General features: G+C 47.7%; 1 protein-coding gene across 4 annotated transcripts in view; it reads left to right on the forward strand.

The window, feature by feature from the left end:
• Window positions 1–384: 384 nt before the first annotated feature.
• Window positions 385–12,903, forward strand: part of Acap2 (ArfGAP with coiled-coil, ankyrin repeat and PH domains 2) — a 118,689-nt gene continuing 106,170 nt past the window's right edge. For 3 of the 4 annotated variants that reach the window (XR_015632858.1, XM_087576848.1, XM_087576846.1), the window contains exon 1: window positions 468–722. Coding sequence is in view for 3 of the 4 variants with exons in the window: in XM_087576848.1 (XP_087432974.1) it covers window positions 670–722 (53 nt within the window). In the remaining variant the exon portion in view is untranslated. 4 annotated transcript variants of the gene reach the window in all.

Genomic DNA, 12,903 nt, shown 5'->3' on the forward strand with positions numbered 1-12,903 from the left:
TCTGATTACATGAAAAGATGTATGTAGGAACAATTTCCAAATTACTAAGCGGTGGAACCAATAAGCAAAAGGTTATCTCCTGCTCTCAGTTTCTCTAAACTGAAAGGCTTAGTCTAGTCTTTTCCTTGTCATAATTCCTGCTTCCAGACTTCTGTACACTGCTGCCAAAACTGCTTTAAAGAGAACTTCTTCCCTTTAGACCCGAGGGCGGGGCGAGGGGTGGAGAGAGCGAGGCGGGCCACGTGACTTCCTTCCTTCCAAGGGCGCCTGCGTGGTCGGCCTCCTAGCAACCCGTGCATCCCGCCTAACGACGCCCGCGCATTGCAGTTGGCTGTCGCAGTGGTCGTGCACCACCCGCGGGCGGTGCTGCCGGAAGCCCCTCCCGGGGCCGCGGCTCGGTGGCTGGCTGACCGCGGCTGTCACTCCCGGGCGTTTTCCCCGGGCCGGTGCTCAGCTGGGGCGGAGGAAGAGGCGGCCAGGGCCTGCCGAGCCGTTGCAGTCTTCGCGGCTGCTATGCTCAGGGAGCGCAGCGCCCTCCGCAGCTCCGCGCAGCCCTAGAGGCAGCCGAGCGCCCGCCGACGCCGCCCGGATCACCGGTGCCACCGCTACCCCGGTCCCGCAGCTCCCGTGGATTCTCCGGCGCTGCCTGCGAGGCCAGACGGAGGCAAGATGAAGATGACGGTGGATTTCGAGGAGTGTCTGAAGGACTCGCCCCGTTTCAGGTAACCACTGTGTCTGCTAGTGCCTCCCGGAGCCGCCTATGCCCGCGGCGGGGCGTGAGAGCCGGTCTTGGGGAGCGGCCGCTGACCCCAGGATCACTGGTCGACCCGGGGAGCAGTCGCTAGCCCCGGTAGCGCCCGCCGGCTGCGGGAGCATCGTATGATCAGGGAACACCCTCCAGCCGCTGGCAGCACCCACCGACCTCGGGTGCACCGTCGGCTCCAGGGTACACCGGCAGATCTGTGTGCACCGCCCACCCCGGGAGCACCAGCCATCCCGGCAGTACCGGGGACCCGCAGTCCGCGCCTTCCGACGGGGCGGGCCGCAGCCTTTTGCCCGCAGTCCGAGGCGTGGCCGAGGGGGGACGTCGCCTCCTCAGCCCTGGCTCGCCGCCGCTTCTCCCCGAGCCAGGGCACCGCCGAATCCCAAAAGTCGCGTCCCTCTCTAGCGCTCTTCCTCTCCCTTTCCTTCCGCTGCGCGTTGGAGCCCACCTCCCCACCCCCTCCGCGCGCAAGCTTTCTGGGCATCCTTGCGGGTCACTTAGTTCCTCTTCCCGCTACTCCGCGGCCTCGGGCTCGGGAGGAGGGGGCAGCGCTGGAGGCAGAGTCGATGGAGTCCGGACTGGGGGTGGGGGTGGGGGGCTTTGAACCACCTATTCTAGCCACCCTTGACCGCCGCCATGGTCTACTCTGCTTTCTGTCGAAGCTTTTGGAAGAGGTGCAGGGCTGAGTGGGCGAGACGGCATTTCTGTTTTGAGAACGGAAGTAGGAGGGCCCCGAAGATTGCATTTGTGTTCCTCTTCCCGCGGCCTGGAGAGCCCTGGATCACAGTCGGATGCTCCCAGTGGATCTGTCACAAAACTGATGTGGTGGCATTTGGATTCACATGGGTTGGCCAGCCTTCCACGTGAGAGGCGGCAGTGCTGAGGGGGTCCAGAATCTGTGTTCTTTCCCTTTTGAGTGTTACAGCAAACTCTTGGTTTGGAGAATGGAGCTTTTCTAGGTTGTGTTTTACAGTGTTCTGGATAGGGCTGGCCTGAGGCCTAAATAAGACCTTAAAACTTGTTACATAGTGACATTTCTTGAAAGCTTCCTTTGAGCAGTGTGTGTGTGTGTGTGTGTGTGTGTGTGTGTGTGTGTGTCTGTCTGTCTGTCTGTCTGTCTGGCGCGCCTGCGTGCGCCCAACCTCCAGTGCGCCCACCGAGCTCCCTGCCAGGCACGCATTGCAAATTCTTGCACCCTCCAGGAACTAACTGTACTCAGCCTTCTGACTGTTAATTTGGCATCCCATTCTCCTCTCCAAGAAGAGGAAGGAGGAGAAGTGCAGAGGGAGGAACTTGGAGGAAACTTAAGGACAAATTGTCTTTGCCTTTTGTTTCTTTCTAGGTGCAAGTTTTATTTGAAGTTAGAACTTTGTAAACAAAACACAGCTCTGTACTTTATTTCGTTACTGTTGTTGCCATTAGATTTTGACAGTTTTATGCCCTGGTGAATTGAAGGGCCCCCAGTGACACAGACTGTTTAGGGCAGCCTTGGAGGCTTGCTTTACTCTCGGGGCTGCAAATGAAGTAATTTTAAAACAATACCATAGAAAGTTCTGCTTATTGTGAAAACTTTGCTTATGTGATTTCAGCTGTTTCTCTCTCTCTCTCTCTCTCTCTCTCTCTCTCTCTCTCTCTCTCTCTGTGTGTGTGTGTGTGTGTGTGTGTGTACTCAGGGACCCTCCCATCTTTGTCTCCAGGCTCTGGGATTATAGGTATGCTGATGTACCCGGTTTGTTTTTTCTTTTTTTTTTAAACATATGTTTCGGGGGAATCAAACCCAGTTCCTTAGGTTTGTGTGGCAAGCAGTAACAACTGAGACATCTTCCCATCCGTCAGCTGTGTGTCTTCACGCCAAGTAACCACAGTAGTTTGCTTTGTGTTCTCCTGGTTTGGATAAATTTGATTTGAAAATAGAGAGAAAAAAAAATAGAGAGAGAGAAAGAAAAAAGTCAAGCTAAGGGAAGAGCCTTGAATAGGCGTCTAGCCTTTCCTGTTGTGACACTTTAACTTTTCTTTTTTTTTTCGGAGCTGGGGACCGAACCCAGGGCCTTGCGTTTGCTAGGCAAGCGCTCTACCACTGAGCTAAACCCCCAACCCCGACACTTTAACTTTTAAAGTAAACCATTGGACACAGAATTAGAGATACTGGGCTGGGGAGATGGCTCAATGGTTAAGAGCACTGACTGCTCTTCCAGAGGTCCTGAGTTCGAATCCCAGCAACCACATGGTGGCTCACAACCACCTGTAATGGGATCCGATGCCCTCTTCTGTGTGTATTTACACTGAAGACAGTTACAGTGTATTTATATATAATAAATAAATAAATCTTTAAAAAAATTAGAGATACCAGTGATGGTGTGATATGGTGAACTTTTTTGTTCAACTTGACTGTAATATTTGCTCTATTTTAAGAAGGTAAAGATTTAAACTTCTGGCATTCCAATTATTGTCAGCTGCAAACTGGGAACGGACATTATAGCTCCAAGAGCTCCCGCATCTTGTATTCATTTTGGGGCCTAGATTAGATTTACAGTAGAGAACAGTGCCAAGAAATCGACACCCCATTGTTCACATTCTCAGTAATTGTAATTTTCCTGTGACTGCCACTATATGGATTTGACTTGTATCCGAATAGGATATTTTACCACTATTCGTTCACATCATGTATATATTAGATGAAGGTAATTTAAGTGACTAGGTGGATTTTGGATGCTATATTGAAACTATCCAAATAGAGAATCTGTGAGCTGTGGGAATGAGTGAGACCTATAAGCCATCTACTTCAGAGGGCGAGGCAGGAGGATTGTGAGTTGGAGGCTAGTCTGGCTAGCTCACAAGAGCCCTGTCACATGGGCCGAGATTGCTCAGTGGGTAGAGCCTTGACTGTAGACATTGAGGATTGGAGCGTGGATCCTCAGCCCACTTGTAAATGCTGGGCTGGCAGTATCAGCCCTTGAGAGGCAGAGGTGGGTCCGCTGGAGCAAGCTGGCCAGCTAGATTAACAAGCCGGATTGCTAGACACTGAATCAGAGAGCTCTGGGATCAAGTGGAGAATGACGGAGGAGCATCTACCACTGGCCTCTATATGTACATACACATGTGCGCATGAACACCCCCCATATAAATACACACACATACATGCATACCATGCACATAGACACACGCAGACAAAGCCAAACTTTGTTATTTGCTGTTGCCAAGAAAAATAAGAAAACAGAAGAAATCCTAAGAACTGGTCTCTGACTTTACTGCCTTTGCCCCAACGCCCTTATTCACTTTGGGACTGGAGAGATAGCTCAGCTGTTAAGAGCACTGGCTGCCCCTCCAGTGGACCTGGGCTGGATTCCTGCCACCTACATGTCCACTCAGAACTGTCTGTAACTTCAGTTCCAGGGATCCAATGACCTCTTCTGGGCACAAGGCATACATGTGGTGCACAAGCATACATGCAGACATACATGCGTACACATAAAAATAAGAAAAATTAAGAAAAACCAGAACAGAAGCAGTGGGGCTTTTATACTATCCGTATTGACTGTGTGCACTTATCTACCATTAATGTGAATTTGAACTGTATAGACATTCATTGAGTTATGTAGACTTTAGGCCAATTAATTGATATTTTATTTATTTCCATGCTTTTAAATAATGAACCTTATCAAATAAAAATTTTTCTTCACGAGGTGAATCTTAAGCCATTTAAATATAGCATTTTCATGTAACTACATTGGGTGCTATAGACTTACTACCAAACTCAGATTATGCTGAGGGTAAGGTTCACCGGGGAGAGTCTAGGTTAAAGCATTCATTCTCCTGTTAAACTGATGAGGGAGTGGGAGGGCCCCGGCTGAAATGGGGAGAAAAGGATGTTGCAGTTGAAACAGCGACTTTTGGTCATTTGAATAAACTCAGTGCTTTCTCTTGCATTCCAGGGCTGGGCATTCTGGATTTTGCTAGTAGATTGGGGGGGACACATTTCATTGTGTAACTTTGGGCTCTATCTTTAGTTTTTAAAAATACCAGTTTAAAAACTTAAAGGTCAAAGTCTTGTTATAAAAGTCTGGAGGAATGCACATGTATCTAAGTGCACTGTTTTCCAGAGGGAATGTTTGGGAGACAGAGACATTTTAATTAGTATTTACTGAAGTTTGGATTTGTGCTGGAGCTATAAGTAGTCCTTTGTTTGAATTTTCAGGACTTGTAATCCAAATCATTTCTAAGCTGGGAGTGTTGGGTCATCACTACAGTCGCCCTTGCCAGGGGTAAAAAGCTTGTGAGTTTGAGGCCACCTAGGGGGGTGATGTAGTGATACTTTGTTTTGTTCGTTTGTTTTGTTTGTTTTTGAGACAGAGTTGTTTCTCTGTGTAGCTTTGGCTGTCCTGGAACTCAGTGGACAATGCTTGCCCGGAACTCAGAGAGCCACCTGCCTCTGCTTCCCCAGTTCGAGAATTAAAGACGTTCACCACACCACCTGCCATAGAATAAATCATCTTTTAACAGATGTTTTGGATGAGAAGTTTTAGCGGTGAAACACATTGCAACAAAACATGGCTATGCACGCCTTAGTTGTGTTCTGCCGTGAAGCTGGCCTCAGGCCTGGCCGGTTTGCCATTTTATATCCCTTCTTTTTAACAGACAAACTCCTTGACAACTGGTACTCTCTATGCTAAAAAAAAGAGCGGGCAGAAGGATAACAGGAAATGTGCTTTTATCGTAGAAGTGATAGAATGAACTTAACATGTACCAAAGTCATGAGTCCTGATGTTTCTTACTGAAGTTTCTAATTTTTCATTCAATTTAATCAATTTAAGTTGACAGAAATGTGTGCAAACTTTTCTGGTGCGCCAGACCTCATTCTGGATCTTCTCATAGTTAACATTTTGTGAAATAGAAATATTACTATCATTATGTTTTTTCAGGCAGGGTCTCACTGTATAGCTCAGACTGACATTCTGCCGCTCCTGCCTTTCATGTGTTGAGATTACAGGAACCTGGCTAAGCTAGGAATCATCTCTACTAGAAAAATGTAGGGCTGGAGAGATGGCTCAGTGGTTAAGAGCGGCTGACTGTTCTTCCAGAGGTTCTGAGTTCAATTCCCAGCAACCACATGGTGGCTCACAACCATCTGTAATGCGATCTGATGCCCTCTTCTGATATGCCTGAAGGCAGCTACAGTGTACTTTTATATAATAAATAAATCTTTAATAAAAAAAAGAAAGAAAAATGTAAACATATTAACACTAGATATTAATGTTAAAATACATTAAATATTAAAAGCTAACTGAATATTTTGATTTTCTTAATAGTATAGACTTAAAATGATAGCTCTGTATGCTGATAAAAATAATTTAAAAAGTTGTCTCAAGGATTCAGTCATCGATGAATCCTGGTCTGGGGAATACCGAATGGGGCCAGCTTGATGGCCCAGCAGTTAGAGGTGCACGAGTCTGATGGCTTGACTTGGATTCTTGGAGCCCATGGGAAGGAGAGAAGGCAATTGCAGAGTTGTGTCCTGACCTCCACATCTGTGCCACGGCACACAATAACTCCCCATTGTGTAAACACAATAGAAATAATAAGATAGAAAACAGTAGATGGAAAGATCTGGAAAATATAAACCAGAGCGCTCATGCTGCTTTTTTGATTTTTTTCTTTGTGTGTGTATGAGTGTTGTGTACATACATTCACAGAGGCGTGTGCATGTGTGTACATTGGAGGCCATGAGGTTGGCGTTTTCCTGGATTGCTCTCTCCCTTACTGTGTTTTCTTAGTACCTATCCGTTATATCTAATAATGGGTTAATGGTTTTCACTACTGTCGTCCATGTACGCAGCATATGGCCCTACTCATCCACTGTTACCCTTCAGTATCCCCCGCCACTCACCTCCTCTCTTTTCACTTCTGCTCTTCTCTACCTTCATGCTTGGTGATCCTTCGGGATGCCTGCAGGAGCACAGGCCCTTTCCAGTGGTCACGCCAGTGAAGAAAGTGTCTCTCCTTCCCCCTCAGCCATTAACTGTGCATACACCCTCAGGGAGTGGTGGGGCCCCTTGAGCCCCTCTGTTCTCTGTGACCGGGTGTTGACAGTCCCACTCTTGTGCACACCGTGTGCAGGTGATCGCAGCTGCTCCTCGTCTAAGTGCGACGCCATGCATGTCTGGAAGTCAGCGTTCCACACTGCTGTCTCTCTCTTTCCTCTGACTCTGACATTCTCTCTGCTGCCGCTCCCTTGAGCCTTCACGGGGAAGGTACAGGTGCCTGGCTTCTGCAACAGCTGCCTGTTTTCATCACTCCGACCAGTTATATACCTCTGCAGTTACCACAGACCTGCAAAAAAAGGGAGCTGCTTCCCTAACCAGGGCTGACAGCAGTGCTATCTGCAGGCATCAACAGTTGTTTAGATGATAATCTGATGGATACATCACGTCCACTTAGCAGAGCAGCAGCAGTAGCTTCCCTCCCTGCAGCTGTGAGCGCCCATGTCCAGTCAGAAAATGGCTCCGCAGCAGACTTGCCGTTAGGCACCGGTGGACACAGCTTGCCTGGCTGGCTGGTGGGTTTGGAGACTGGTTCACAGCTGAGTGGCACTGTTGATGGCAGTTCTTCCTCAGCAGCCTGCATAGAATGTCCTGGTTGGAGGAGAGCGCTGGCCAACAAGGAGACTTCCAGGACGTAGAGCTTGGTCTCTGTTTTGTGACTGGGGTCTGGTCTGCCTTGTTCGGAGGTGAGTCTCGCTGAACCTGGAGCTAACGAGCCCCAGGGCTTTGCCCGTCTTTATGCTCCCAGCCCTGGTTATAGGTGGCTTGTCTGGGTGCCCACCTTTTACTTTAGTATTAGAGATCTGAACTCAGGTCCTCATGAGTCTGCAGCTGGGAGTTAATGCCGATCTGAGCCATGTCCCCAGCCCTGAAACTCTGTTTTAAAATTTTGCCCTCCCAAGTAGCACGGTGAAAGAAATCCATTATCCTGCGCTATCCAGCCGGGATGTAACTTCCTCCTTTCCCAGTGTATGTTTACAGTGTCTGCTACTTGGCTGTCTTAATTATCACGTGTGTGGACTGGGTGGTATTGTAGTTCTGGGTTCAAGCAACTTTCATTGTACTTATTAGTGGCCCAAAGTGTCTGAAAGTGTAGGAATAGTGGTGCTGGTAATCTACAAATGCCCAAAAGAAACCATAGAGTGCTTCGTCCACGAGGGGAGAAAACGCGGTGATCTTAAGCTGAGATTGCGGAGATGTGCCAGCATTCTGTGTGAGTGTGAGCCGCTCTCGGGAGCTCATCATGTTGGATGTCTGGACGCCAGCAGCAGTGCTGTTAAGGGGAGTTAGGAAACTTTGGAGATTGGGGCTGGTTGCAAGTAGAATCCTCATGTTACCCTTATGAAAGGCCTGGCCCTGGTTTCCCCTTTTAGCTCTTCTTCATGTCTACCTACCTCAGGGCAAATAGCATCCTCTGTGTCTTTCTGTCACTGAGATGCTCTGCCCACAGACCTGAGGCAGAGCAACCATGGGTGAATCCTATGAAACCACAAGCACAAATAAATCCCTCCACTCCTACGTTGTTTATATCAGAGATTTTAGTCCCAGTGATGTGACAGAGTATTGGTACTAGAGAAGTAGGTCCATTGCCATGACTACCTTGGGATGTGGTTCAGAAGCCTGTGGGAACTGGTTTGTGGAAGGGCTGTGGAAAAGTTTGGTGAAGTGTGCTACGGGGGGCTCTAGTGCTATAAACAGGTTAGCGGATGACCTTGGTGCGAGCTCAGACCAGAAAGCTGAGAACACCGCAGACGCTGAAGCCAGGCTCACCAGGCTTCAGGTTGAAGGATTCCGTGGGGAATCAGCTGTTGAAGATCCTTTATACATTCTGTTCATGGCCTGAGACTTGGCAAGAGGTGATTAATAAGGTTGTTGTGGGTTAGTTGTGGTAGAGGGAGTATTTTTAGGGTACTCTAGCATTCAACTGTGGCTTAGTATCACTGACTACTTTTAACCCTAAGTGCTTTCCCAGAATTGAATAGGGCTTCAACCACAGCAGGCTCAAGGGTATAGATAAGTAAGCTCATTAAGAAACTTTCACTTGAGATGGTAGCATTGCCCTGGTACATGGTTTGCAAACTGCAGCCCAGGAAAGTGATTTCCCAGGATTCATTTCACTGTACCCTGCTGCCCAGGAACTCAGAAGCCAGTGCAACCATGTGATGGTCCAAGGGGGTACCGACAGGGTCATCATCCGTGTGATCCTGGTTGCAGGATCATGGAGACTTCTGGAAGGGTTTCAGAGGAAGAGGTGGGAGGTATGCGGCAGGTCCACGGAGGCAGACTGTATGGCAGTCTGAGGGTGACACTGCCCTGTGGGCTCCAGGATGTTGGACATAGCATTTTGCATTTGCTCTTCTGTGCAATGTAGGAACCATTATGACTCTCAGAGGTAGCTAAGTTTATTTTGCAGCATGGAAGGTATAAAGTGTTAATGCTTTTAACATGATATGGCCTCTATAAGCTTGTGTTGAATGTTCGGTCCCTCACTGGTGGCAGTGTTTTGGGAGAGTGTAGACACTTTGCGGCGTGGAGCCTGGCTGGAGGAGTAGGGATCAGTGCTGTAACTTCCAGGCTTTGGAGTCCCCAGTTCCTCCTCTCGCTTTGCCTCTGCCACCCTGAGCTGTTTGTAGCTTCCTGCTGTGGTAGGCAGAGCTTAAATAAGTTCCTCCCTCTTTAAGTGGGTTCTGCTTAGGTCATAGCAGCGGTAAGCGAGCGGTGTGACTGAGTCCCCTACCTCTAACTTACTTGATGTCACGTAGAAGAGGCAGTGAGGCTTCCTTGAAACTGTCTGGACGATAGGCACAGAACTGTGTCAAGTTTCCAGAATGCTTTTAAAAATATTTAAAATAGCTTTACTCTGAAATGAATGAGTGTAAAAACCGTGTGTGTGTGTGTGTGTGTGTGTGTGTGTGTGTGTGTGTGTGCGCGCGTGTGCGCGCGTGTGCGCACGAGCATGGGTCAGAACACAACCTACGAGTCATTTCTCTCTGTCCCGTGGGTTCTGGTTCGCACCGAGGTTGTCAGGCAGTCAGGTGTGGCGGCAGCTGATCTCCCCGATGAGAAGTCTTGCTGGCACCTGCTTTGGGTTTTGGCGGTCTCACTCTGTAGTTTATGCTACATAGAACCATAGCAATCCTGCCTCAGCCTCTTTTGCTAGGATTATAGATGTGAGCTACCACATCTGGTTACAAAATAAGCTTTTGTGAGTTTTGCTGTCCAGCAGAAGTTACAGACACTGGGCTGGTGAGATGGCTCAGTAAGTAAGTATAGGCACTTGTCACCAGGCCTGACAACCTGTTTGATTCCTGAGAACTGGCTCTACTGAGCTGTCCTGTGCCCCTCCATATGAGTACTGTGCACAAACAAGTAGATGTAACAAATGTTACAGCTACGGACATAACATGTAGCAAGACCTAGTCAGGATGGGAGAAGCCTTGTGGTGGAACTTGAACAGAGTATGCTTTCTAATGGGTTGCAGTGTGCCGGGGCAGGCAGTGTTCAGCATGCACGAAGACTTCAGCCATTCGATTGCAAGTAAGGGACAGTCATGCAGATATAGGTGTGCGTTGAGGCTGAAACTGTAACATTCCCAGCGGTTGCTTCTACTGATGAAGAAACTGCTGACTGACACATTTTCAGTCATATTGAAGAAGCAAGATTCCGATCCTGTCTAAAGCAAGTCTAGACTGATCAGGAAGAACTTAGTAGACACAAGTGTCGGGGATTCTACATTCTAGACATTTGTTCCTCATATTCATTACCAACACCACTGGGCTCGCAATCCAGGACAGCCTGAAGGTCACTGTGCCTGATGCCACGTCACAGTGCCAGTGCTGTTCATCTCACCCACCTTGGCACATGGGCGTTGGATGACCTCACATCACGAGACACTCGTGGCTGCAGTAGGTATTGTGAGAGACACATTCATATCCCTTGATTGTGAAGATTTGTTTATTTTTATTTTATGTGCATGAGTGTTTGCCTGCATGTGTGTATGTGCACCATGTGTGTGCCTGGTACCCGAGGAGGCAGGAGAGGACATCGGTCACCTGGCACAGGTGGTAGGGAGCTGCCATGTGGGTCCTCTGCAAGATCAGCAAGTGCTTTTACTGCTAGAACACTAAGAGGAATAATAGTGGAATTTAATCATGTATTTTACAAATTATGGTGTGTGTGCGCACGCACGAGCGTGTGTGTGTGTGTGTGTGTGTGTGTGTGTGTGTGTGTGTTTACTCATAGGAAGCTAAATTTGACAGGACTAACCATTTTGATTTTTGTAGTGTTAACCAGAAATAGGTGTACATAAATAAATAAAACTTTTCCTGTTGACATTTCCTCCTTCTTTTTAAGATGGCTTTTAACTTACAGGTGTTCGGAGTTACTTTAATTAGTGTTCTGTTCCATAAGAAGCTTTAACAGCTGAAAAGCCCTTCCTCTAAGTTTTGTCTCAAAAGACCTAACTCAGCCGTGCCCCAAACACCCCTACGAACCTTATGAACAATCACCCAGTGAACATTGTGCTCATCAGTGATCTCTTAAGACTTGCTGGCTTCGGTATCACACATTTGCAATCATAGCACTAGAGAGGTGGAGGCAAGAAGAGCAGGATTAAAGTCTATCCTGAGCTTCATAGCAAGTTCCTGACTGTGTCTGAGGGAGGTGCTGCTTTTAGCAGTCCCTGTGTCACAGGGGTAGTGCTGTTGTAAGGGATCCTTGTGAGGCACACAGTGAGTTGGAGATTTATAATCTTAAAGATTAGTATGCACGTTAAATTGTCACCTGGTTATCAGATGCTGTGTGTAACAAATCAACTTAAAGTGAGTTAAAACAGCCCTTTTATTTTGCTTATGATTCAGGAGTCACAAGTTTGGAAAAGAGCCTGGCTGGATGGTTCATCTCTGACTCATCCCCACACCGCACCCCCCCAGAAGGCTGAGGTTGGAAGACCCCCTTCTAGCACGGCTCCTCCATTTCGTGCATCCGAGGCCCTGGAATTGTTGGATCTCTCTGTCCTTTCCACCTCGTATCTCATTTGTCTCTTTCTGTGTACCCTGGGTGTCTTATAGCTTGTCATGGTTAGCACAGCCGTGTGTTCAAAGTACACGAAAGTTAAGCAGATGAGAGTTATGCCTGGACTAGCAATGCTAACTATCATATTCTCTTAATACCCAGCTCAAAGGATAGAGAAAAGTCACTGTGTGTGTGTGTGTGTGTGTGTGTGTGTGTGTGTGTGTGTGGTTGGGGTTTGAACTTCCTGTCTCGTGTATGTCTGGCAAGTACTTTAGAGAACAGTTTTTACTTTTTATCCTGAAATAGAGTCTAATTTGCCCAGACTGGTCTTGAATTTTGCTGACTCATACCTCACAATTTAAAAACCATCTATGTTGGGTCCTGGAAAGATGGCTCAGTGGGAAGAGGTGCGTGCCACCAAGCCTGACAAACACGTGTTTGATCCCTGGGAACCACATGGTGGAATGAGAAGCCACCTCTGTACAGGTTGTCCTCTTGACCTCCACATCCATCCTCCAACCTCATGAACATACAGATTTTAAAAACAAAAAGAGAAATTTTGATTGATAGTTTTACATTTGCTTCTGCTTCCTAAGCAATAATAGGGCGAGTGTGGCAGTGGAGTTAATGCAAACAAGAATATTTATGGGAGCATTGTTTATTAAGGTAGAGGAGGAATTCTGCAAAATAACCTAGAACGTTGGCCAAGTAGAATGCTATTTAGCAATTAAGATAGAATTGTCAGGGCCTGGGATGACTCAGGAGTAGGATGCTTGCCAGGTATGTGCAAGGCCCCTGATTTGATTCCAGCACTGCAAAGGCAAAGGCCAAAAAAGATGGCTAACACGCTTGAATCTTTTCACATATACTAAGCCCTTCCTAAATCCATGTTTATTCCTCACAACAAGCAGACGAGGTGTCTGTTTGTCAGCCCAGTTTAGAGACATGAAACAAAGGAACAGATGTGACACAGGGGTATTAAGTGGTAGGAAGCAATTTTGATTTCAGTTTGCCCCTGCTTCTGAGTGATCTTAAGTCAGGACCTGGCCAGCTGTGGCCTCTGTGCCTGACAGAAGTGCAGAAGTCACA

Source organism: Rattus norvegicus, chromosome 11, assembly GCF_021556685.1.
Source record: "Rattus norvegicus strain SHRSP/BbbUtx chromosome 11, alternate assembly SHRSP_T2T, whole genome shotgun sequence".
Lineage (NCBI taxonomy): Eukaryota > Metazoa > Chordata > Mammalia > Rodentia > Muridae > Rattus > Rattus norvegicus.